Source organism: Hylobates moloch, unplaced genomic scaffold (assembly GCF_009828535.3).
Source record: "Hylobates moloch isolate HMO894 unplaced genomic scaffold, HMol_V3 SCAFFOLD_9, whole genome shotgun sequence".
In the NCBI taxonomy this organism is placed as follows: domain Eukaryota; kingdom Metazoa; phylum Chordata; class Mammalia; order Primates; family Hylobatidae; genus Hylobates; species Hylobates moloch.
This window is the reverse complement of record NW_026652284.1, coordinates 74,249,095-74,277,064: the sequence shown is the minus strand read 5'-3', so window position 1 is coordinate 74,277,064 and position 27,970 is coordinate 74,249,095. Positions and strand designations below refer to the sequence as shown.

At 39.3% G+C, this 27,970-nt stretch overlaps 1 protein-coding gene across 2 annotated transcripts in view; it reads left to right on the top strand.

The window, feature by feature from the left end:
- Positions 1–26,356, top strand: part of CDH17 (cadherin 17) — a 76,399-nt gene extending 50,043 nt beyond the window's left edge. For both annotated transcript variants that reach the window (XM_058444517.1, XM_058444518.1), the window contains 6 exons: positions 2,210–2,454; positions 5,461–5,591; positions 8,101–8,340; positions 23,598–23,714; positions 23,851–23,964; positions 26,256–26,356. In XM_058444517.1, coding sequence (XP_058300500.1) covers positions 2,210–2,454; positions 5,461–5,591; positions 8,101–8,340; positions 23,598–23,714; positions 23,851–23,964; positions 26,256–26,356 — 948 coding nt within the window. The remainder of the gene's footprint in view (positions 1–2,209; positions 2,455–5,460; positions 5,592–8,100; positions 8,341–23,597; positions 23,715–23,850; positions 23,965–26,255) is intronic.
- Positions 26,357–27,970: the final 1,614 nt, after the last annotated feature.

Sequence of the window (27,970 nt, the reverse complement as noted above, 5' to 3'; positions counted from 1 at the left end):
CTCATATGAAACCAAAATTGGTTGCTTGATGTTCATTCCTGGTTCCATCTGGCAGGTCCTCAGCAGATCATCTGTCATCTCTGTTTCCCTCTCCCATCCTCCATGAGTTTAAAATTTTTAATTTGGGGGCTTGAGTTTTGAGGCCCTTGGAAAATCATTTCCCATAAAAAATGGAAATCTCTATGTAAGCATTTCCCAAGCTGTCACCTGAGAACTGTCTTGGGAGAATCAATACATTTCTGTTGAATAAATGAAGCGTCCCACAGTTAAATAAATTTGAGGCGTTCCATGTTCCCGTTCCTCTTCTAAGACATATTAGTGTAGTGCAAGCTCTGGTAAGTCCTGCAGAAAAGACTCTTTCATGGCTCTGTAATCCTTCTGAGAAGGTTTTTGCTGACACTCGATTGAGAACCACTGCTATGAAAGTTTGTCTTGTTTATAATTGACAAAAATTGTATAGGAGGACAACATGTTTTGAAATATGCATACATTGTAGAATGACTAATTAGAGCTAACTAGCATCTGCATTACCTCACAGACTTATCATCTTTTGTGATGACAACACTTAAGATCTACTCTCTGTGATTTTAAAGTATACACTATATTGTTGTAACTATAGTACCACGTTGTATAATAGATCCTTTAAACTTATTCCTTCTAACTGAAATTTTGCCTGCTTTTACCAGCACCTCCCCAATCTCCTCACACCCCAGCTCCTGGTAACCAACATTCTACTCTCTGAGTTCAACACCTTTAGATTCCACATACAAGTGAGAACACGTGGTATTTGTCTTTTCATGCCTGGCTTATTTCACTTACCGTAATATCTTCTAGGTTCATCCATGTTATCACAAATAATGGAACTTCCTTCCTTTTTAAAGCTGAACAGTATTTCATTGTGTGTGTGTATATATATGTGTGTGTGGGTGTGTGTATATATATATATATATATGAATACACACCGCATTTTGTTTATCCAGTTTTTGTTGTTGGACACTTAGGCTGATTCAACGTCTTGGCTATTGTGAATGATGCTGCAGTGAACATAGGAGTGCAGATATCTCTTTGACATACTGACTTTATATAGCCAGTAGTGGGATTTCTGGATCATATGGTAGTTCTATTTTTAGTTGTCTGAGTTTCCTCCATACTGTTTTCCACAATGGCTATTGTAATTTACATTCTTACCAACAGTGTACAGGGTTCCCTTTTCTCCACATCCTCACCAATGTTTGTTTTTTGTCTTTTTGATAAGTCATTCTAACAGGTGTGAGGTGACAGCTCATTGGGGTTTTAATTTGCGTTTCTCCGATGAGTAGTAATGAACATTTTTTTCCATATACCTGTTGGCTATTTGTATGTCTTCTTTTGAGAAATGACTATTCAGGTCCTTTGCCTATGCTTTAAACAGGTTGCTTTCTTGCTACTGAGTTGTTTGAATTCCTTATAAATTTTTTATATTAATCCTTTTTCTAATGTGTATTTGCAAATATTTTCTCCTGATCCGTAAGTTGCCGCTTCACTGTTTCCTTTGCTATGTGGAAGCTTCTTAGTTTGATGCAATCCCATTTGTCTATTTTTGCTTTTGTAGTCTGTGCTTTTGGGGTCACACCTAAAAGATCATTGCTAGGCTGGGCATAGTGGCTCACGCCTATAATCCCAGCATTTTGGTAGGCTGAGGTGGGCGGGTCACTTGAGGTCAGGAATTTGAGACCAGCCTGGCCAACATGGTGAAACCCTGTCTCTATTAAAAATACAAAAATTAGCTGGGCGTGGTGATAGGTTCCTGTAATCCCAGCCACTTGGGAGACTGAGGCAGGAGAATCACTTGAACAAACCTGGGAGGCGGAGCTTGCAGTGAGCCAAGATCGCGCCACTGCACTCAAGGCTCAAGGCTGGGTGACAGAGCATGAGGCTCCATCTCAAAAATAAAAAATAAAAAGATCATTGCCAAGACCAATATCAGAGTTTTCTTCTATGTTTTCTTCTAGTGGTGTTATAGTTTTAGGTCTTATGTTTTGTCTGTAATCTGTTTTGAACTGATTTTCATATATGGTATGAGATAGTCTAATTTCATTCTCCTACATGTGGATATCCAGTTTTCCCAATATCATATATTGAATATATGAGAGTTTAAGAAGCATAGGAAATGAATCTTTTAAGGGAGCTAATCACCCCAAAATTAATTTTCTCTCTTTCTCCTACACAGCCTCTTGATTTTGAAACAGCAGCTGTTTCCAACATTGTGTTCCAAGCAGAAAATCCTGAGCCTCTAGTGTTTGGTGTGATGTACAATACAAGTTCTTTTGCCAAGTTCACGCTTATTGTGACAGATGTGAATGAAGCACCTCAATTTTCCCAGCATGTATTCCAAGCGAAAGTCAGTGAGGATGTAGCTATAGGCACTAAAGTGGGCAATGTGACTGCCAAGGATCCAGAAGGTCTGGACATAAGGTAAAGGGCAACAGTGCTGGGCAGGCCTGGCTGCGTGGTCACCAAAGCCAATGGAGGGGGGAGGAGGAGGAGCTGGCCTGCACTGACTCCAGGGCTGACCCTCACAGCATACCCAGCAATGATGAACTTGGCCTTGGTTTAGGAAGGTGTCAACACCCTGGGGGCATTCCAAGGGATGGTGGTTCATCAATAACCATCTAGGCTCAGACAAGTGGGAAGCAGCGTGAGGTTCCATTCCAGCCCATGAGCTTCAGGTCCCAGCTGAGAGCTGGATGGTTCAGGAGGTGAGGTTCACCTCTGAGACACTAGAAGAACCAGGCCCTGTGTCTAACTAAGCCAGTTACCTAGGCTGGGGTTTAAGAAAGGGTTCCAGCCTTAAAGGTGTATTAGGAGTTCTAGACAGAGACCAAAGCCCAGTCGGACAGACCATGCCAACTTACAGGCCTGAGGGAATCTTCTGGATGTAGGACACATAGGTTCCTTGGCTCCAAAGAGCTGATCTGGGGCACCCCTGGAGAAGCTGGTGCTCTGGCTGAAGTGGCTAAACAAAATGTGTAACTATTTCCATCTTAGCAATTCCTTTTTTTTCAGTTCAATAAGACCCACACAGATTTGCCTTAAAAAGTACAATGATGATTAATTTGCCTAAGAAATATGTTTGTATATATCTGTATAATATCTATAAAATCTTTGAGATCATGTAGTTAATAAGACTTGAACTCAGATCTTTCACTGCTGTTGTACATTACACCTCCTGTCTATGGCATAAGAAATATTTCGGCATGACTTAAATCATGCATGTGGCTACGAATGACAGACAATTCCTTAAGTTTGTCTAAACATCTGGAGGGAATCGTGCCTCCCATTGAGCTGTCCTTCAGGCACTTGGATTCACTTCTAAGACCTTTAGCTGATCATTGAGAAGCAAAGTTACCACCTACAGTTTTACTCTAACTACTTCTATAGTTTTTATAGAGAAGAAAGAACAGCAGGGGATATACTCTATGGTTTAGTGTAGATACTACTGAGTCAAAAATTATGAGGAGACACAAAATGTTTTTAATCTTTATACCATTTATTTAACAAAAGTTCCTACCTTCTTCATGAAAATGCTATAAAAATCATTGGTCAAATATGTGAATAAAAAGTTTATCACTGGGAAAAATAAAGACATGTAAGAAAATTACTGTGATGAAACAAGGAAAGGATACATATACCATTAAGTTGAGGTCAGGAAGAGGAGGTTAGCAAGGGAGACTGAGAAGAGGTGTTCTGTAAAGTACAATTCCAGAAGACAAATGAAGAAAGTGTTTCAGGAGTAAGGAATAATCAATAGTTCAGACATGAGTAATAAGCCTGTTAAGAATTAAGGATGACTCCAGTGTTGGTCTGAGTAATTTAATTCTCCAGCTCCACAAACTTAAAATCCATTAGCACCCAATGGATTTGAATCCAATCCTTCAGCAAATATTATAGATTCTTTTATTGAAATGTATTCAGAATCCACCTGCTTCTCCCTGCTTCCAGCCTACTCCAAGGCACCACCATGTCTGTTCTGGATTCGTCCTTGCCCCTGCCATCCCCCACCCCACCCTGAATCTACTCACTGAATTGCAGTCAGTGACCTTTTAAAAAAGTAAATCAGATCATCTGACTCCTCTTTCAAAACCCTCCAAAGCATTCCATCTCTTTCAGGATGAAATCCCAAGTATAAAGGGTTTCATATTCATTACCCATATATATAACCTAACCCAGTGTTTGGCATATGGAATATACTAAAAAAAATACATTGTGGGAAATTAACACATCATAATTTTTTAATGATTCTCTTATCCTTTGATATGTAGGTTGCTTTCAGTATTTTTTATATAGAAAATGTTTTAAATAGATGTATGCATGTAATTCTTTTTAAACTTTGATTAAATTGGGTTTTTTTAGGTAGCATTTCCAGGAGTGGAATTATTTAGTCTAAAGATATGGACATCCTCATGACTATGATGTGTTGCTTTTTAAAGGACTACCATTGGTTTTCCTGTGGTTCTAGTCTTGTCTGTCTCAACTTCATCTTCCATACACCTACCAATGAACTCTGTTGAAAACACAAATATGGCCAGGTCACCCTCTTGCTTAAATCATTGACTGGCTGCCCATTGCTTCTTATGATCTGGCTCTTCAAATCTCTGTGGCTTCACCTTTTGCCACCTTCTGCTTCCCATGTATACCCCAGCACTGCTGAAATGCCTGACCCCACACTCGCCATGCTATTGCTTGGCCCTTGGTGCTTTATCTCACACTCTTCCTTCTGCTTGAAGCGTCTTCTTCTTGCCTTTAACATCTACTCCTTCAGAAAGACTGTGCTGATTCCTGTAAACTTCTCTTGGATTCCATAGGGCCCCCTCTGTTGTGTTTACCACATTTTATTGGAATTATCTGTTCATCTGTCTGTCTCACTTGCCTAAGAGCCCCTTTTTGTGACCTCCTCCCTTGGCCCACTGCCTGATCTTCCTCAGAACTCAATAGATGTTTGTCGGATGAGGAATTCACTGTGTTACCAGGGTCTACGAGTATCCACCCATCTCGTCCAACATTTCCACCACTGGGTGTTCAAATTTTCTAGATGGGTGGTTTGCTAAGAGGTTTTAAAAGATACTTCTGGGTTACTTTAATTTGAATTATTTGATTGCCAGAAAAGTTTAACTACTTTCCCCAGAAGTTGTGAACTATACCCTTCCTAATACAAGCACAAACACCACATTGTAAGGATGAACAAATCCTTTTGGAGACAGATGAAATGCAAATAAAGCATTAATAATATAATAGATCCTTTAAATATGTTGTAAATAACACACAAATAATGCTGATAATGATAATCTCAGCATTATCATTTGTATATTATTTACAACATATTTAAAGGATGCACAAACATATTTAGTTGATGCACGAACTAGCTTCACATTTTCATGCAAAGTAATGCAGGCTTTCTTTTGCTGTTTTCATTTGATGAAGCTATTCACTGAGGGGAGACATAAGAGGTTGGCTTAAAATTGACCACGTGACTGGTGAGATCTTTAGCGTGGCTCCATTGGACAGAGAAGCCGGAAGTCCATATCGGGTACAAGTGGTGGCCACAGAAGTAGGTAAGCAAAAAAAAAAAAAAAAAAAAAAAAAACAACCATAGATTATCAGAAGATACATGGGTTTAACATCACAACCTTAAAGTAGAAGGATGAGAAGGGTACAAAATATAAGGGAGTGCTCATATCTTCCTTTATTTTTGAGATGGAGTCTCTGTTGCCCAGGCTGGAGTGCAGTGGTGCGATCTCCACTCACTGCAACCTCCACCTTGTGGGTTCAAGCAATTCTCCTGCCTCAGCCTTCCGAGTAGCTGGGATTACAGGTGCCCGCCACATGCCTGGCTAATTTTTATATTTTCAGTAGAGACAGGGTTTCACCATGTTGGCCAGCCTGGTCTCAAACTTCCGACCTCAGGTGATCTTCCTGCCTCTGCCTCCCAAAGTGCTGGGATTACAGGCGTGAGCCACCACGCCCAGCCCCTTTGTGGTTTTGTTAAAGGTGAAAAACACCTGTGCCCCCAGCAGGGCTGCCGCTCACTCTGTGGTTTCCTGTAGGAGCTACGGCCTCTTCTAGAGAGAGTTCTGTGTCCCTGGCTGAACTATCTCCCTTCTTCCAACGTGGTTGTGGGTTTCTCTCAGGAGCTCTGAGTGGAGTCAAACCACCTACCTGTTCACGTAGACCACCACTTGCTCCTTCAGCCTTAAATTGTCACTCTCATCCCTTTTGAAGCAGAAAATGTTTTATGAAATGTTCTCTACTTTGATGTGTGTCAGAATCCCCGGGGAGCGTGTTGAATACAGACACTAGGAGTCCACCCCTGGAGATTCTGATTCCATAGGTTTGGGTGAACCAGGGTATCTGTGTTTTGACAAAATCAGGTGAACTTTTGAAAGGAAAGACAGAAAAGCCCAGGATGTTCGAGCCATTCCTGTGTAATCTTTGTATCCTATTTATTTCAGTTGTGATGATATATATTGCCTGCTGGCTCCAAGTGTGGAGTTCCAGAGAACTTTTTTAAATAAAAATAAACTCATAAGAAGAGTATGTTTACCCAATAATGAGCCTGGCAACTAACACAGAGTTTCTTTGCATTTTCATGGAATTTTAAGACATACAAGTAGGAAATCTGTTGATCCAATGTTGATCAGGCTCTAATTAGCTAGTAAATATATCTGCCAGGTTTACCAAAAAAGATAATTAAATTAATAAATATGTTTTTAGACACTCCCCACCCACCAAAGCTCTGAAAAAAAACTTTCAAAATGTGAGGCCCAGGGTTGAGAGCTGAAATGGAGGAGAGAGACAGGAATCATAAAAATGGCCCCTGCATGTGGAAAGATTAAGAAAAACAAAATTACTTCAGTCAAGTCAAACCAAAAAGGGTAGAATGCAGAACCGCGTGCCAGCTTGGGAAGGGTGTGTGTGAGTGGACAGGCCCTCTGTTTCTGTCTCTTGCTTGAGTGAAGCACATTCCACTATCGCATTGTATACATTTAACTCTTGATTTAAAAGCTCCCAGTGAAGCAGCAGGCAGGTTCTGGCTGAGCCTTTATGCTGTGCACACCCCTTTCTCATACCATGGGGATCAGAACTTCACTCTGGATGTGTCCCAAGAGTTTCTCATGTTCTAGAAGTTTCAGAAATCAAAACCAGGGTCCAAAACCCTGTTCTGTTTTTAGCTTTTGGCACTGACATGATATAAATAGATACAATGACTTCAAGAACACGGTGGCCTTTTCTTCTTTGGTTAAGTATAGCCATGGACATAGACAATGTTGAGAAGAAAAGCAAGAAAATAGGGTTTACTGGAAATGAGCAAGAAAACATTACTGGAATCAAACAAGGTCAGAGTCAGAAGTTGTAGAAACAATGTCTGTTGTCTGTGATTGGTGTTGGGGAGGACATAATAACAGTCAGTGTTTACGTTGCACTGACAGCCCCATACTGAGCACTTAGTGTAATAACTTACTCCTCATACAACACTATAAGGTACCACATACTATGAACGAGGAAACCAAAGCACTGAGAAATTAAGTAACTTGCCCAAGATTACATAGCTACCAACTGGTTATGCTGCGGCTCCAAGTTTTTCACTCCTATCATATAGTAAATAATGTCTATGGAGCCCTTTACTATTTTCCAGAACATTCACTCATATACAGGATTCTTGCAAAGCCACACAGCTGAAGAAAATAAGCTTAGAAAACTCTACTAACATGCCTAAGGCCTGCTAAGGAGCAAGTGAAGGTGTGAGTGCTAGAGTTAGACCTCTTGGATTGAAAGCCTCTCTGCCTTGGGCAAGTTACACAACTTCTGAGCTCAGTTTTCACAATTATTTTGAAGTAATATTTTACATATATTAACACATATATCTTAGTTATTATTATGATGATCAGTAAGACTTTTTTTTTTTTTTACCAGTAATGAAACTAGGTCTTTGATTCTAAAAGCTTGTCATCTTTCTAGCATCTCAGTGTACCTAACTCCTTGAATTTTAAAGAAAGGGAAATCTTTCTTATTAAGAGGAAAATGAGTGAGCTGATCCCATGTTTCAATCATTCAATTCCTTAGGAGGGTCTTCCTTGAGCTCTGTGTCAGAGTTCCACCTGATCCTTACGGATGTGAATGACAACCCTCCCAGGCTGGCCAAGGACTACACGGGCTTGTTCTTCTGCCATCCCCTCAGTGCACCTGGAAGTCTCATTTTCGAGGCTACTGATGACGATCAGCACTTATTTCGGGGTCCCCATTTTACATTTTCCCTCGGCAGTGGAAGCTTACAAAATGACTGGGAAGTTTCCAAAATCAATGGTGAGTTGTCAGAAATACATGGAAAAAAACACAGATGGATGGTGAAAGTAGGTTTTATTTAACTTGGTGAGTTTGCAGTACTCAGCACAGAGCTTTCTCTCTTGCTCCAGGAAGGAAGTTCATGCTTTGGAAGCTTGCACAGGGAGGGACTCTGGAGGGGACAAAGCCCCAGGTTTTCAAGGGAGGAAAGATTATGACCACATAGCATTCCTTTGGTGTAGACGAACAGTTGGATGACCTAAGCATCATTTGCAAAATTTTCAACGACAGAGGGAAAGCAGATTTTATAGAAATTTTTAAAAACTTTGAGAGAGATATATATATATATAAAGTATACAATTTTATGAGAATTGATTATATGTAAATACCACTGAAGCCATCAGCACAATCAAGACAATGAACATTTCCACCACCTCCAGAAGATACTTCATGCCCTATTATAATCTCTGCTTCCCAACCATCCCCCCTCTCCCCAGGCAACCATTGATGTGCTTTCCGTTACTATAGTTTTCATTTTCCATAATTTCATCTAAATAGAATAGTATAGTATGTATGCTTTTTTTGGTCTGGCTTCTTTCATCTCATTATTTTGAGATGTATTGGTGTTGTTACATGCATCAATACTTCATTCCTGATTATTGAGGGGTAGTATTCCACTGAATGACTATACCTGTTCACCTGTTGATTGTAACTCCAACTTTTGCTGTTACAAAGCTGCTGTGAGGATTTGTGAACAAATATTTTGTAGGGACATACATTTGCAGTTTTCTTGGTTAAATACTGAGGAGTGGAATGGCTGGGTCATATGGCAGGCATATGATTAAATTGTTAAGGAAAGGTTGAACTGCTTTCCAAATTGTTCTTAACATTTTACATTCCCACCAGTGTGTGAGAGGTCCAGTTGCTCAGCATTCTCCCAGAACTTGCTGTGCTTGGCCTGTTTAATTTTAGCCATTCCAGTGGGCGTGGAGTAGTATCTCATAATGGTTTTATTTGTATTTTTCTAATGACTAGTGGTGTTGAGCATCTTTTCATATGCAATTTGCCATCCATCTTCTTTGGTGAAGTGTCTGGTTAGATATTGTATTCATTTTTTAAAAATTAGGCTGTTTGGATTCTATTTTTGACTTGCAAGCATTTTTAATATATTTAGATGATGTGCTTTGTTAGATATGTATCTTTTGTAAATATTTTCTCCTAGGCCATGGCTTGTCTTTTCATTTTGCAAGTATATTTTGAAGAGCAAATTTTAAAATTTTGGTATCTACTTTTTTCATGTTTTATTCATGATTTGTACGTTGTGATGCTTAAATTTTTGCCAAACTTAGGGTCCCTAAAGTTTTGTTTTTTTTCATTTCCTAAATTTTATAGTTTTAACTTTTGCATTTAGCTCTATGCCTTTTTAAGGTAATTTTTGTATAGGCATACCTCATTTTATTGCACTTTGCTTTATTATGCCCAGTGGATGTTCCATTTTTTATAAAATGAAGGTTTGTGGCAACAAAGTCTCTTGGTGCAATTTTTCCAACAGCATGTGCTCATTTTGTATCTCTGTCACATTTAGGTAATTCTTAAACTTTTTCATTATTATATCTGTTATGCTGATCAGTGATCTTTGATGTTATCATTGTAATTATTTTGGGACACCAGGAGCCACACTCATATAAGACAACAAACTTAATCTGTCAATGCGATGTTGATGAATGTTCTGACGCTCCACAGACTGGCTATTTCCCTATGTCTCTCCCTCGCCTTGGGCCTCCCTATTGCCTGAGACACAATATTGAAATTAGGCCAATTGATAACCTCACAATGGCATGTAAGTGTTCAGGTGAAAGGAAGAGTCACACATCTCTCACTTTAAAACAAAAGTTAGACGTGATTTGGCTTAGTGAGGAAGTTATGTTGATAGCCAAGACTGGCCAAAAACCAGGCCTCTTTCATGAAATGCTTAGCCAAGTTGTGAACGCAAAAGAAAAGTTATTGAGGGAAATTAAAAGTGACACTACAGTGAACACAAATAATAAAAAAGCAAAACAGCCTTATTGCCATTACAGGAGAAAGTTTGAGTGGTCTGGATAGAAGATTAAAACAGCAACAATATTCCCTTAAACCAAAATCTAACCCAGAGCAAGGCCTTAACTCCTCAATTCCGTAAAGGCTGACAGAAGTGAGGAAACTGCAGAGTAAAAGTTTGAAGCTAGCAGAGGTTGATTTATGATGTTTAAGGAAAGAAGCTATTTCCATAACAAAGTGCAAAGTGATGCAGCAAATTGACACGGAAGCAAGTAATCCAGAAGATCTGAGATCATTAATGAAAGTGGCTACACTAAACAAGCTTTTCAATGTAGATGAAACAGCCTTCTTTTGGAAGACAATGCCATCTTAGACATCCATAGCTAGAGAAGTAAATGCCTGGCTTCAAAGCCTCAAAGGACAGGCTGGCTCTTGTTAGGGCTAATGCAGCTGGTGACTTTAAGTTAAAGCCAACCCTAATTTAGCATTCCTAAAATACTAGGGCCCTTAAGAATTATGCTAAATCTACTTTGTCTGTGCTCTGTCAATGGAACAACAAAGCCCAGATGACAGCACATCTGTTTACAGCATAGTTTACCGAACATTGTAAGCCCACAGTTGAGACCTACTGTCCCCCCAAAAAGATTCCTCTCAACATATTACTGCTCATTGACAATGCATCTGGTTACTCAAGAGCTCTGGTGGAGATGTACAAGGAAATAAATGTTGTTTTCATGCCTGCTAACACAGCATCCATTCTGCAGGCCCCAGATCAAGGAATAATTCTGACTTTCAAATTATTTAAGATATACATTTCATAACGTTATAGCTGCTATTAGATAGTAATTCCTCTGATGGATCTGGGCAAAGTAAATTGAAAACCTTCTGGAAAAGATTCACCGGTTTAGATGTCATCAAGAACATTTGTGATTCATGGGAGGAGGTTGAAATATACACATTAGTAGGAGTTTGGAAGAAATTGATTCCAACCCTCATGGATGACTTTGAGGGGTTCAAGACTTCAGTGGAGGAATCACTGAAAATGTGGTGAAAATAATAATAGAGCTAGAATTAGAAGTAGAGCCTTGATGATGTAACTGAATTGCTGCAATCTCATGATCAAACTGGAATGAATGAGAGTTGCTTCTTCCATCTGAACAATGTGTTTTGTTTGTTTGTTTTTGAACAACGGAATCCTCTTCTGGTGAAGATGCCATGAACACTGTTGAAATAACAAGCAAGGATTTAGAGTATTCCATAAACATAGTTGATAAAACAGTGGCAGTCTTTGAGAAGATTTACTCCAATTTTTGAGAGATGTTGTCTTGTCGGTAAAATGCCATCAACCAGCATCACATGCTACAGAGAACTCTCTCATGAAAGGAAGAGTCAATAAGTGCAACAAACTTCATTGGTTGTCTTATTTTCGGAAATTGCCACAGCCACCCCAGCCTTCAGCAACCACCAACATTGAGACAGGAAATGATTCGAAGCAAAAAGATTATGACTCATTGAAGGATCAGATAATCATTAGCATTTTTTGGCAACAAATTACCCTTAAATTAAGGTATGGACGTTAGGGTTTTTTTTTTTTTTTTTTTAGGTATAATGCCATTAACAGTCTAGAGTATAGGATAAGCTGTTATTTCAGTAGAAAAACAAAAAATATGTGTGACTTGCTTCACAGAGCTATTTGCTTTATTGCAGTGGTCTAGAACCAAACCCATAATATCGCTGAGATATGCTTGCATAGGGGGTGTGGTAAAGACCAAAGTTTATTGTTTTTAACATAGCTATCTAACTGTTCTGACACCATTTGTTTAAAACATCCTTTTTTACATTGAATTATCTTAACAACTTTGGCAAAAATCAAGTGACCACCTATATATAAGTCTACTTCTGAATTTTTCTGTTTCATCAATATGTTTCTATTTTTATACCAATAACACATTGTCTTGATTGCTGTAGTTGTATAAGGCTTGAAATCAGGTAGATTAATTTTTCCGACTTTGTTCTTTTTCAAAATTCCTTCATTCTATGTCTTTTTCATTTCTGTATAAATTTTAGAATGTAGCCCGTTCCTTTCTACCAAAATAATCCTGTTGAGATTGTGTTGAATCTATTGGGGAATCTGGAGGAGAATTGATATAGTAAGTCTTCCAATTCATGAACATGGTATATGTCTCCATTTATTTAGCAATGTGTTTTAGTTTTCAGTGTATAGTTCTTGCAAAATTTTCCCAAAGCATTTCATATTGTTATTTTAAATATTTCAATTTCTAAATATTTCTAGATATAGGAATATAATGATTTCTGTATACTGATTTGTATTCTACAGGCTTGTTGACCTTATTTAGATTTCATAGATTTTCTACATAGACAATCATGTTGTCTGTGAATAATGACTTCTTCCTTTTCAGTCTGTATGCCTTTTGTTTATTACTGGCCGAAACCTTCAGTGAAATGTCAAATAGAGGTAGTAAGAGTGGAAATACTTGACTTGTTCATGATCTTAGGAAGAAAGCATTTAGCCTTTCACCATTAAGTATGATGTTAGCTGTAGGTTTTTTTTTGTAGGTAATCTTTATTAGATTTGGGACTTTGCCTTTTATTTCTAATTTGTGAGGGTTTTTTTTTTTTCTAAATTGGAAACGGATATTAAATTTTTCAGGTGCTTTTTCTCCATGTATTGACTATGTGGCTGATTTGATTTTTTGGGCCTATTAACTGATGCATTATTATCAACTTTTGAATCTAAAATCACCTTATTCCTGGGATAAAACCTACTTAGTGGTCTAAAATCACCTTATTCCTGGGATAAAGCCTACTTAGTGATGAAATATTACCATGTTTATGTATTGTTGGATTTGCTAAAACTTAATTTTTGCATCTATATTCATGAGGGATGTTGATCTCTCTACGTATTTTGCCTTGTATAATGAGGAAGCATTCCACCCCTTTATCTTCAATTATCTGAACAAGTTTGCATAAAATTGGTATTATTTCTTCTTGAAGTTTGAAAGAATTTGCCAGTAAAGCTATCTGGGCCTGGTGTATTTTTTTTTAAATAAGTTTTAACTACAAATTCAATTTTATTTTACAGATATAGAAAAATTCAATTTACATATTTCTTTTTGGTTGAGCTCATACCTTTCAAATAATTCATCTATTTCATTAATCTAATTTATTGATATAGTTCATATTTTATTAATATCTGTAGAATATGTAGTGATATCACCTCATTCTGATTTTGGCTAATTATCTTTTTTCCTGATAATCTGGCTAGAAGTTTTATTGATATTTTCAAAGAACCAGCTTTTGGTTTCATTGATTTTTTTCTGTTTTTGTTTCATATTTCACTGGCCAGATCTTTATTATTTCCTTTATTCTTCCTACATTGTGTTTTTGTTCATGTTCTGTTTTCATTAAGGTGGAAGCTGATGCCATTAATTTGAGATCTTTTTGTTAAACAGGCATTTAGTGCTATAAATTTGTCTTAGGTGTCACATTAGCTGCATTTTTTTTTTTTTTAATAGACAGGGCCTCAGTCACCCAGGCTGCAGTGCAGTGGTGTGATCATGGCTTGCTGCAGCCTTGAATTCCTGGGCTCAGACGATCCTCCTGCTTCAGCCTCTCAAGTAGCTGGGACTACAAGTATGAGCCACCACACTTGGCTGATTTTTTATTTTTAAATTTTTTGTAGAGATGGGGGTCACGCTACGTTGCTCAGGCTTGTATCAAACTCCTGGGTTCAAGTGAGCCTCCCATCTCAGCCTCCCAAAATGCTGGGATTACAGGTGTGAACCACCATGCCAGGCCCACAAAATTTGATACATTGTGTTTTCCCTTTAGATTTCTTTTGTGATCGTGTGTTATTTAGAAGTTTGTTATTTAGTTTCCAAATATTCTGGGAATATTTCTTATACTTTATACCTTTCTAACTTCTAATTACATCATAACCAGAAAACATGACTAGAATACTTTTAAATTTATTTAGACATTTTTTCTTTCAGTACTTCAAAAGTATTTCACCACCTTTTTTTTTTTTTTTGAGACAGTCTGAGTCTTATTCTGTCACCAAGGCTGGAGTGCAGTGGCACAATCTCAGCCTCCCAGGTTCAAGCGATTCTCGTACCTCAGTATCCCTAGTAGCTGGGATTACAGGTGCACATCATGATGCCCAGCTACTTTTTGTATTTTTAGTAGAGACAGGGTTTTTCCATGTTGACCAGACTGGTCTCAAACTCCCGGCTTCAAGTAATCCGCCTGCCCCGGCCTCCCAAAGTGCTGGGATTATAGGCGTGAGCCACCAGGGGTGCCCTGCCCACTATGGTTCTTCCTTGTTCCATTGAATGTTTGTATTCTTTTTCCTCTGGGTGCTTTTAAGATATTCTCTTATTACTTTTAAGTAATTTGATGCTCATATTGCCTTGGTAGTGTTTTATTCATTTTTCTTGTTCCTGAAGTTTGATGATCATCTTGGATCTGAGGATTTGGAGTTTTCATCAAACATGAAAAAAATATTAGCCATTGTCTCATCAAAAATGTTTTTCTCTCCACTATCTTTCTTGGCTTTCAGGAATTCAATTACACATGTATTAGGCCACTCGAAGTTGTCTCAAAGCTTATTTTTTTTTTCTGTTTCTTTTTGGATAGCTTTATTTCTATATCTTCAAGTTTACTGTTTTTTTTCTGCTGTATTCAATGGCTATATTATAGCCATTAATCCAACCTAGTCTATTTTTATATCAAACTTTGTAGTTTTCTTCTATAAATTAACTTGGGTTTTTAAAATGTTCTGTATCTATCTACACTTCTCAGTCTTGTAGCTTCTTGAACATACAGAATATAATTATAACTGTTTTCATGTCTTTTCCCACTATTTATATAATATGTAAAATTTCTGGGTAGGCTTCAATTGATCTTTTCTCTCATAGGTCATATTTTTCTCTTTTATTGAATGTCTGGCAATTTTTTATTAAGTGCCAGACATTTAGATGCTGAATATTTTGTATTCCCATAAATATTCATGAACTTTATTATGAAATACAGTTAGATTATTTGGAAAAAGTTTGATGCTTTCACGTGTTGCTTTTAAGTTTTCTTAGGTAGGGCCAGGGCAGCATTTATTCTAGGGCTAATGTTTTCAAACTTGTGAGGTGAAGATTCTACCTGGTAGCACATGAATTATGAGATTTTCAGCTCTAGGGACCAGGAATGATTCCTGGCTCTTTGTGAGCGCTGTGTTCTCTAATCTTTTTAGGTGGTTCTTTCCCCAGCCTTGAGTAGTTCCTTCATATACATACACTGATCAGTACTCAGCTAAAGCCTTAAGAGACCCCTCTATAAATCTCTTTAGTGCGCATTCTCTTTGCAGCTCTCTCTGGGACTCTGCTCTGTAAACTCAAGTTTCCTTGACTTCCCCTTACTCCTGTGCTCTATCACCTCAACTCAGGGACATCACTGGGCTCTGTCTGAGCTCCTGCTCCCTGCAACGGATACCTGGATATTTGCTTTGGGTGGTAAGCTGAGGCAATTATAAAATTTACCTCATTTGCTTTCCTTCTTTTAGAAATCACTGTCCATTGCCTAATATATAAATCTTTAAAACCATGGTTTCACAAATTTTTTGTTCTTTTAGTTGTTTTTGGTGGAACGGTAAATCTGGTCCCTGTTACTATATCTTATCTAGGTGGGCCGTAATAGTTTTTAAATATGCATATTTAAGTCTTCCCAAATTTGGGAAAATGTCTTGGCAGATATGAATGGGGAGGGCATAAGTGTGAATTATAGCAAAATCAAATTTTGTTTTAGAAATTTGAAGTTTAGTGTTTTTGTACTCTCAATTTTCTATTTTAAAAAAGGTGGTAAATACCCTGAAAACCAGGTATAATATCATGCATACCCTTATTTCTGGACTCAGAGGGATGTTGGGGCCTATAAATGTTATGATTTACCCAATTATATAGCTAACAAGCAGCAGATTTGAAACCCAGAATCAGGTCTACAGATGCTCAGTCCCAGGTACTCTCCAATCTTCTGACATATACAGTTGATTCCCATTATTTGCAGATTCTGTTTATAAAGTAATCTACATGATAAAATTTGTAACCCAAAAGTCAGTACTTACAGGAGCTTTCGCTTTTGCTTTCATGGACACTGGCAGAGTGGTGAAAAATTTGAGTTACTGGACACACATATTCCCAGCTCTCATACTGTTAGGTTTTTTTTTTTCTTTTTGCAGTTTATGTAGTGCCTTGTTTTTCACGTTTCTGTGCTTTTCATTGGTGATTTCATTGTTTAAAATGGCTCTGAACTGGGTGGGGCATCGCCTCACCCAGGAAGCACAAAGGTGGGGGGATTTCCCTTTCCTAGCCAAGGGAAGCCATGACAGACTGTACCTGGTAAAACAGGACACTCCTGCCCAAATACTGCACTTTTTCCAAGGTCTTAGCAACCGGCAGACAAGGAGGTTCTCTCCCGTGCCTGGCTCGGCAGGTCCCATGCCCACAGAGCCTTGCTCACTGCTAGCACAGCAGTCCGAGATCAAATTGCAAGGTGGCAGCCTGGCTAGGAGAGGGACATCCACCACTGCTGAGGCTTCAGTAGGTAAAGTGGCTGGGAAGCTCAAATGGGGCAGAGGCCACCACAGCTCAACAAGGCCTACTGCCTCTATAGACTCCATTTCTATGGACAGGGCATAGCCGAACAAAAGGTAGCAGATAACTTCTGCAGACTTAAACATCCCTGTCTGACAGCTCTGAAGAGAGCAGTGGTTCTCCCAGCATGGCGTTTCAGCTCTGAGAACAGACAGACTGCCTCAAGTGGGTCCCTGACTCCCATGTAGCCTAACTGGGAGACACCTCCCAGTAGAGGCCGGCTGATACTTCATATAGGTGGGTACCACTCTGGGATGAAGCTCCCAGAGGAAGGATCAGGGAGCAATATTTGCTGTTCTGCAATATTTGCTGTTCTGTAGCCTCTGCTTGTGATACCCAGGCAAAGAGGGTCTGGAGTGGACCTCCAACAGACCTGCAGCTGAGAGACCTGTTAGAAGGAAAACTAACAAACAGAAAGGAATAGCATCAACATCAGCAAAAAGGACATCTGCACCAAAACCCCGACTGTAGGTCACCAACATCAAAGACCAAAGGTAGATAAAACCAAAAAGATAGGGAGAAACCAGAGCAGAAAAGCTGAAAATTCTAAAAACCAGAATGCCTCTTCTCTTCCAAAGGATTGCAACTCCTCACCAGCAACAGAACAAAGCTGGATGGAGAATGACTTTGATGAGTTGACAGAAGTAGGCTTCAGAAGGTAGGTAATAACAAACTTCTCTGAGCTAATGGAGCACATTTGAACCCAACACAAGGAAGCTAAAGACCTGGAAAAAAGGTTAGATGAATGGCTAACTAGAATAAATAGTGTAGAGAAGAACTTAAATGACCTGATGGAGCTGAAAACCATGGCAGGAGAACTTCGTGATGCATGCACAAGCTTCAGTAGCTGATTCAATCAAGTGGAAGAAAGTGTATCGGTGATTGAAGATCAAATTAATGAAATAAAACAAGAAGAAAAGAGTAAAAAGAAACAAACAAAGCCTCCAAGAAATATGGGACTATGCGAAAAGACCAAATCTATATTTGATTGGTGTACCTGAAAGTGACGGGGACAATGGAACCAAGTTGGAAAACACTCCTCAGGATATTATCCAGGAAAACTCCCCCAATCTAGCAAGGCAGGCCAACATTCAATTCAGGAAATACAGAGAACGCCACAAAGATACTCCTCAAGAAGAGCAACCCCAAGACACATAATTGTCAGATTCACCAAGGTTGAAATGAAGGAAAAAATGTTAAGGGCAGCCAGAGAGAAAGGTCGGGTTACCCACAAAGGGAAGCCCATCAGACTAACAGTGGATCTCTCGGCAGAAACTCCACAAGCCAGAAAAGAGTGGGGGCCAATATTCAACATTCTTAAAGAAAATAATTTTCAACCCAGAATTTCATATCCAGCCAAACTAAGCTTCATGAGTGAGAAATAAAATCCTTTCCAGACAAGCAAATGCTGAGAGATTTTGTCACCACCAGGCCTGCCTTACAAGAGCTCTTGAAGGGGCCGGGCACGGTGGCTCACGCTTGTAATCCCAGCACTTTGGGAGGCCGAGGCGGGTGGATCACAAGGTCAGGAGATCGAGACCACAGTGAACCCCGTCTCTACTAAAAATACAAAAAAAATATTTTTTTTTGGTGGCGGGCGCCTGTAGTCCTAGCTACTCAGAGAGGCTGAGGCAGGAGAATGGCGTGAACCCGGGAGGCGGAGCTTGCAGTGAGCCAAGATTGCGCCACTGCACTCCAGCCTGGGCAACAGAGCAAGACTCCGTCTCAAAAAAAAGAAAAAAAAAAAAAAAAGAGCTCTTGAAGGAAGCACTAAACATGGGAAGGAACAACCAGTACCAGCCACTGCAAAAACATGCCAAATTGTAAAGACCATGGATGCTAGGAAGAAACTATATCAATTAACGGGCAAAATAACCAGCTAACATCATAATGACAGGACCAAATTCATACATAACAATATTAACCTTCAGTGTAAATGGGCTAAATGCCCCAATTAAAAGACACAAACTGGCAAATTGGATAGAGTCAAGACCCATCAGTGTGCTGTTGGGAGACCCATCTCACGTGCAGAGAAACACATAGGCTCAAAATAAAAGAATGGAGGAAGACCTACCAAGCAAATGGAAAGCAAAAAAAGCAGGGGTCACAATCCAAGTCTCTGATAAAAGAGATTTTAAATCAACAAAGATAAAAAGAGACAAGGCCATTACGTAATGGTAAAGGGATCAATTCAACAAGAAGAGCTAACTATCCTAAATATACATGCACCCAATACAGGAGTATCCAGATTCATAAAGCAAGTCCTTAGACACCTACAAAGACTTGGACTCCCACACAATAATAATGGGAGACTTTAACACCCCACTGTCAATATTAGACAGATCAATGAGACAGAAGGTTAACAAGGATATCCAGGACTTGAATTCAGCTCTGCAACAATCATACCTAATAGACATCTACAGAACTTGCCACCCCAAATCAAGAGAATATACATTCTTCTCAGCGCCACATAGCACTTATTCCAAAATTGACCACATAATTGGAAGTAAAGCACTCATCAGCAAATGTAAAAGAATAGAAATTTAACAAACTGTCTCTCAGACCACAGTGCAATCAAATTAGAACTCAGGACAAAAACTCACTCAAAACTGCACAACTACATGGAAACTGAACAACCTGCTCCTGAATGACTATTGGATAAATAACGAAATGAAGGCATAAATAAAGACGTTCTTTGAAACCAATGAGAACAAACACACAACGTACCAGAATCTCTGGGACACATTTAAAGCAGTGTGTAGAGGGAAATTTATAGCACTAAATGCCCACAAGAGAAAGCAGGAAAGATCTGAAATCGACACCGTAACATCACAATTAAAAGAACTAGAGAAGAAAGAGCAAACACATTCAAAAGCTAGCAGAAGGCAAGAAATAACTAAGATCAGAAGAGAACTGAAGGAGATAGAGACACAAAAAATCCTTCAAAAAAACAATGAATCCAGGAGCTGGTTTTTTGAAAAGATCAACAAAATTTATAGACCACCAGCAAGACTAATAAGAAAAGAGAGAAGAATCAAATAGACACAATAAAAACTGATAAAGGGGATATCACCACTGATCCCACAGGAATACAAACTACAATCAGAGAATACTATAAACACCTCTACACAAATGAACTAGAAAATCTAGAAGAAATGGATAAATTCCTAGATACATACACCCTCCCAAGACTGAACCAGGAAGAAGTTGAATCTCCGAATAGACCAAGAACAGGCTCTGAAATTGAGGCAATAATTAATAGCCTACCAACAAAAATAGTCCAGGATCAGATGGATTCACAGCTGAATTCTACCAGAGGTACAAGAAGAGCTGGTATCATTCCTTCTGAAACTATTTCAATCAATAGAAAAAGAGGGAATCCTCCTTAACTCATTTTATGAGGCCAGCATCATCCTGATACCAAAGCCTGGCAGAGACACAACAAAAACAGAGAATTTTAGACCAATATCTTTGATGAACATCGATGTGAAAATCTTCAATAAAATACTGGCAAACTGAATCCAGCAGCACATCAAAAGGCTTATCCAACACAATCAAGTGGGCTTCATCCCTGGGATGCAAGGCTGGTTCAACATATGCAAATCAATAAACATAATCCATCACATAAACAGAGCCAATGACAAAAATCACATGATTATCTCAATAGATGCAGAAAAGGCCTTTGACAAAATTCAGCCCTTCAGGCTAAAAACTTTCAATAAACTAGGTATTGATGGAACATATCTCAAAATAAGAGGTATTTATGATAAACCCACAGCCAATATCATACTGAATGGGCAAAAACTGCAAGTATTCTCTTTGAAAACTGGCAGAAGACAGGGATGCCCTCTCTCACCACTCCTATTCACCATAGTGTTGGAAGTTCTGGCCAGGGCAATTAGGCAAGAGAAAGAAATAAAGGGTATTCAATTAGGAAAAGAGGAAGTCAAATTGTCCCTGTTTGCAGATGACATGATTGTATATTTAGAAAACCCCATTGTCTCAGCCCAAAATCTCCTTAAGCTGATAAGCAACTTCAGCAAAGTCTCAGGATACAAAATCAATGTGCAAAAATCAAAAGCATTCCTATACACCAATAACAGAAAGAGAGCCAAAACATGAGTGAAGTCCTATTCACAATTGCTACCAAGAGAATAAAATACCTAGGAATCCAGCTTACAAGGGATGTGAAGGACCTCTTCAAGGAGAACTACAAACCACTGCTCAATGAAATAAAGGAGGACACAAACAAATGGAAGAACATTCCATGCTCATGGATAGGAAGAATCAATATCGTGAAAATGGCCATACTGCCCAAGGTAATTTATAGATTCAATGCCATCCCCTTCAAGCTACCAATGACTTTCTTCATAGAATTAGAAAAAACTACTGTAAAGTTCATATGGAACCAAAAAAGAGCCCACATTGCCAAGACCATCCTAAGCAAAAAGAACTATGCTGGAGGCATCACACTACCTGACTTCAAACTATACTACAAGGCTACAGTAACCAAAACAGCATGGTACTGGTATCAAAACAGATATATAGACCAATGGAACAGAACGGAGGCCTCAGAAATAACACCACACATCTAAAACCATCTGATCTTTGACAAACCTGACAAAAACAAGCAATGGGGAAAGGATTCCCTATTTAATAAATGGTGCTGGGAAAATTGGCTAGGCATATGTAGAAAGCTGAAACTGGATCCCTTCCTTATACTTTATACAAAAATTAACTCAAGATGAAGTAAAGACTTAAATGTTAGACCTAAAACCATAAAATCCCTAGAAGAAAACCTAGGCAATACCATTCAGAACACAGGCATGGGCAAGGACTTCATGACTAAAACACCAAAAGCAATGTCAACAAAAGTCAAATTTGACAAATGGGATCTAATTAAACTAAAGAGCTTCTGCACAGCAAAAGAAACTACCATCAGGGTGAACAGGCAACCTACAGAATGGGAGAAAATTTTTGCAATCTACCCATCTGACAAAGGGCTAATATCCAGAATCTACAAAGAACTCAAACAAATTTACAAGAAAAAAACAACCCCATCAAAAAGTGGGCAAAGGATATGAACAGACACTTCTCAAAAGACATTTATGCAGCCAACAAACACATCAACATGATCATCACTGGTCATCAGAGAAATGCAAGATGGTCATCAGAGAAATGCAAATCAAAACCACAATGAGATAGCATCTCACACCAGTTAGAATGGTGATCATTAAAAAGTCAGGAAACCAACAGTTGCAGGAGAGGATGTGGAGAAATAGGAACACTTTTACACTGTTGGTGGGACTGTAAACTAGTTCAACCATTGTGGAAGACAGTGTGGTGATTCCTCAAGGATACAGAACCTGAAAGACCATTTGACCCAGCAATTCCATTACGGGGCATATACCCAATGGATTATAAACCATGCTACTATAAAGACACATGCACACATATGTTTATTGTGGCACTATTCACAATAGCAAAGACTTGGAACCAACCCAAATGTCCATCAATGATAGACTGGATTAAGAAAATGTGGCACATATACACGATGGAATATTATGCAGCCATAAAAAGGATGAGTTAATGTCCTCTGCAGGGACAGGGATGAAGCTGGAAACCATCATTCTCAGTAAACTATCACAAGGACAGAAAACCAAACACTGCATGTTCTCACTCATAGGTGGGAATTGAACAATGAGAACACTGGTCACAGGGCGGGGAACATCACACACCAGAGCCTGTCAGGGGGTCGGGGGCTGGGGGAGGATAGCATTAGGAGAAATACCTAATGTAAATGACGAGTTGATGAGTACAGCAAATCAACATGACACATGTATACCTATGTATCAAACCTGCACATTGTGCACATGTACCCTAGAACTTAAAGTATTCAAAAAAAAAAAAAAACCACACAAGGTCAAAGCTAAAAGATGACCCATGATAAGAAAAAAATGGCTTTGAACTATAGTGCTGAAGTGCTATCTAGAGTTCCTAAGCACAGGAAGGCTGTGATGTGTGCCTTACAGAGAAAAATTATGGTTTGGGACACAAACGTAATGTCCAAAACTGCAGTTATTTTCCACCAACCTAAGTATGTGTGTTTGATAAGCTTTGTTCAGGAAGTTCTAGGGCTGTTAGATGTGAGTTAAATGTTAGAATGAACAATATATGTTAAATAAGGTATGTTTAAACAGAAACACACAAAAAATCAAGGTTATATATTGATCAGTTAGGGAAAATATGACTAGAAGCTCACAGGAAACTAACCCTGTCTTTCCTCTAGGAGCAATGGTTCAGCATTCATTAATTCAGTGTTTGGGGCAACTTTATAGAGCATAAGTGCTACAAATGATAATTGACTGTATTTAGTATAAATTTCTACAGAGAAATCATGAATTAAGAACTTAAAGGATGCTTTAGCCCTTTCTTACCTTATGGGAAGATATATGTGGAATGATATGGATGATACTTTGGGCAGTTTAACTCATGTCCAGCCATGTTCCAGTCAACCTTAGTATGTGATACAAAATGAGCTTTATTCTGAAGTTGTACTTTTTTTTTTTCCTGTCCTGGCAGGTACTCATGCCCAACTGTCTACCAGGCACACAGACTTTGAGGAGAGGGAGTATGTCGTCTTGATCCGCATCAATGATGGGGGTCGGCCACCCTTGGAAGGCATTGTTTCTTTACCAGGTAGATATTCTGCTATAGGCAACTCAGGCTAGTACCTGTCACCATGGGCCGTTTGAGGAGATTCTTGTCTTTGATATGGGATTCTGCAACTATTCACTTGAGAATTTATCCTACCAAATACTGTCCTGCTTTTCAGTTATGTTCTGCAGTTGTGTGGAAGGAAGTTGTTTCCGGCCAGCAGGTCACCAGACTGGGATACCCACTGTGGGCATGGCAGTTGGTATACTTCTGACCACCCTTCTGGTGATCGGTGAGTGTAATTTCTTAACTCAAAGAGTCTTATCCTGGGCCTCAGAAATGTGAGCTCATCTCAGGGCCTGTCTTCCTGGACTGGTCTGGTGGCTGCTCAAATGGCAACCCAGGCAATAGCCCAGAAGGTAGATCACCAGCAAATTACATCAGACTTTCTTGGTTGGAGTTACAGCTTTAGTACCACCCGCTGTCTCTATTGCCTTATTAGTTTAGAAATATAAGGGGCTTTACGGTCATCAATTGTTATATATTATGCCTAGTTACAAAGCTTTTGTGATAAAGAGGGAAGAAATGCAGTAGCTGTGCCATGTGTCAGGGACTGTGCTTGATATGGGGGAAACAGTGACACACACAGATCCTACACCCGAGTTTATGGTCTCACCTGCCATTGTTGTTACAGGCAGAAGTTAGCCTTCCAGTCACGATGCTGAGATACCTGAAATGTATAGTGCAGAATTTCCCAGTGCATATGTGAAGGATTTCCCTACGCATAGAACCCTGATTCTTTATTACCCAGAATAACCCATTGCGTCATGACCACAGCCTCTGCCATAGCCCCTGGCTTGGCTAGACAGTAGAGTCCCCTAAATCTAGCTATCTTTTTCTTTTTTTGCAAACAACTCAGTGCCCATTCCAAGTGTTTCCTTACCCAAAATGCTTGAGAGCAGAAGTGTTTCAGATTTTGGATTTTTTTCCCGATTTTTGAACCTTTGCAAATACAGGATGAGATATCTTGAGGATGGGACCCAAGTCTCAACACAAAATTCACATGATTCATAAACATTTTATGCACATAGTCTGAAGGTATTTCATACAATATTTTAAATAATATTGTGTATGAAACAAAGTTTTGCCTGCAACCTGTCACATGAGGTCAGGTGTAGAATTTTCTGTTTGTGGCATCAAGTTGGTACCCCAAAAGTTTCAGATTTGAGATTTTCAGATTAGGGATACTCAACCTATATAGTAATTGCCCTTTCAACTGTTGTCCCCACCACAAGTTAAACATTAGAAATAGATACTTCATTATTTCATGTGTACCTGAGTGAAGGGGTTTATGGTTTCATATCCTTTTTCTTTTAAAAGAAGGACTAGTATTATTCTAAGTATTATTGATTGTCCTCTCAGCATCTGATCTTTTCTCCCATGATCCAGTGTGTCACACTGGACTCTGATTCATGCATCTAAAGGGGGTCTCACTTCTTTATACTCTTCAGTCCGGACTCCCTATGGCATGAGAGGGCCTTCATGTCATGGCCACTGCCCATCCTAACGTGTGCATGGTGATCATCATTCCTCTCTGAGAACCACTATCTACTGCACACTTTTCATGATAATTGAGCTAGCTTTTTGAGGTCCCACTCACTTACATAGGTCCCTTCTGCCTCTGTGCCTTTTCTTATTCTATTTGCCCTCCCACCTTGAAAGGGTTTTTGAATTTACAAATCAGATAGCAATTTTCTTAACATATCAATTTAATTCCATAATCTTACCACAGGTTAAAGACTGCTTGAGTTTGGGAACATCTAGAAATAGAAGTAATAGGACTTTACAGTTTCATGCCCTTATTCTTTTCAAGATAGGGTTGGAATTATAAGTTTTTGAACATCCAGTCTTTTCTGCCATGATTCCTCCTATAAACTTACAAGCAGGTTAATTTCCTTAAAACAACTCCATTCTTCATAGTGAACTCTGACAGTACACAATCAGTGCTGAGCTGCACAGTGTAATTTTGACGTATCAGGTGGGAGAAACCAAGAAGGTTAAGTAGTCTACCCAGGGTCCCACAACAACGTAGGCAGGATCCAAGAGGAAGGCGCCCAGGGAAATGCGATAGTTGGTATGGACACGATGAAAATCAGCTTCAGGGAGGTGAGCAGGTCAGAGAACAACTTTCTGGTTATGCTAATTGGATTGTTTTCTCTAGGAAAGGGGAAGAATAAAATCAATATTAAGTATATATAAAGTTCAGGAACTTTGTCAGGTGCTTATACACTCCATAGTGTGGGACATTAGGTCCTATATTCTTATGGCGAGATCCAGTGACAGCCACCAAGTCAGCTGTGATTTGGGACTTGATACATACATACAACAGGATAAGATAAGCTCATTTCTCGAAGAAAGCCAATGACTAGAGTCCCTTATTCACTAGGACAGTGAAACTTTGTTGAGCCACATACAAAAATGAAGTTGAGTCATTGTTTTCCTACCACAATACTACTTTATAACTGAATGTGACAGTACATTTTAAAAGATCCCATTAATTTGACCCTGGGTTTTTTCTTTTAGGTATAATTTTAGCAGTTGTGTTTATCCGCATAAAGAAGGATAAAGGTAAAGATAATGTTGAAAGTGCTCAAGCATCTGAAGTCAAACCTCTGAGAAGCTGAATTTGAAAAGGAATGCTTGAATTTAATAGCAAGTGCCGTTTCAGCAACAACCGTCTCATCCTATTACTTTTCATCTAACGTGCATTATAATTTTTTAAACAGATATTCCCTCTTGTCCTTTAATATTTACTAAATATTTCTTTTTTGAGATGGAGTCTTGCTCTGTGGCCCAGGCTGGAGTACAGTGGTACGATCCCGGCTCACTGCAACCTCTGCCTCCTGGGTTCAAGGGATTCTCCTGCCTCAGCTTCCTAAGTAACTGGGCTTACAGGCACCTGCCACCATGCCCAGCTAATTTTTGTAGTTTTAGTAGAGACGGGGTTTCGCCATTTGGCCAGGCTGGTCTTGAACTCCTGACCTCAAGTGATCTGCCTGCCTTGGTCTCCCAATACAGGCATGAACCACTGCACCCGCCTTAGATATTTCATGTGCTATAGACATTAGAGATATTTTTCATTTTCCCATGACATTTTTCCTCTGCAAATGGCTTAGCTACTTGTGTTTTTCCCTTTTGGGGCAAGACAGACTCATTAAATATTCTGTACATTTTTTCTTTATCAAGGAGATATATCAGTTGTCTCCCATAGAGCTGCCTGGATTCCATTTATGTTTGTTTTTTCTGATTCCATCCTGTGTCGCCTTCATCCTTGACTCCTTTGGTATTTCACTGAATTTCAAACATTTGACAGAGAAGAAAAAAGTGAGGACTCAGGAAAAATAAATAAAAGAACAGCCTTTTCCCTTAGTATTAACAGAAATGCTTCTGTGTCATTAACCGTCTTTAACCAATGTGACATGTTGCTCTTTGGCTGAAATTCTTCAACTTGGAAATGACACAGACCCACAGAAGGTGTTCAAACACAACCTACTCTGCAAACCTTGGTGCAGGAACCAGTCAGCTGGCCAGATTTCCTCACTACCTGCCATACATACATGCTGCGCATGTTTTCTTTATTTGTATGTTAATAAAGTTTTGGTTATTATATATTTAACATGTAGAGGAAAACAAGACATGAAAAGAGTGGTGACAAATCAAGAATAAACATTGGTTGCGGTGAGTTTTGTTTGTTGATCCGCTCTGCCTCTGTTTTCTTTTTATTTGTGCAGGGGAAGGACAGAATAACAATTGTTATTTTTTGTGCACAAAAACTGCCTCCCCAGCAGCCCCAGTCAGGGGCTTATCGATAAAACTCCCATCTCCCTGGACAGAGCACTTGGGGGAAGGGGCGGCTGTGGGCGCAGCTTCAGCAGACTTAAATGTTCCTGCTTGCTGGCTCTGAAGAGAGCAGCTAATCCTGACAAGGAGGATTCTCCCAGCACAGCACTCGAGCTCTGCTAAGGGACAGACTGCCTACTCAAGTAGGTCCCTGACCCCCCCATGCCTTCAGCCTGGGAGACACCTCATACAGGAGAGCTCCAGCTGGCATCAGGCCAGTGCCCCTCTGGGACAAAGCTTCCAGAGAAAGGAGCTGCAGCCATCTCTGTTGTTCTGCAGCCTCTGCTGGTGGTACCCAGGCAAACAGGGTCTGGAGTGGACCTCCAGCAAAGTCCAGCAGACCTGCAGAAGACAGTCCTGACTGTTAGAAGAAAAACTAAAAAATAGAAAGCAATAAC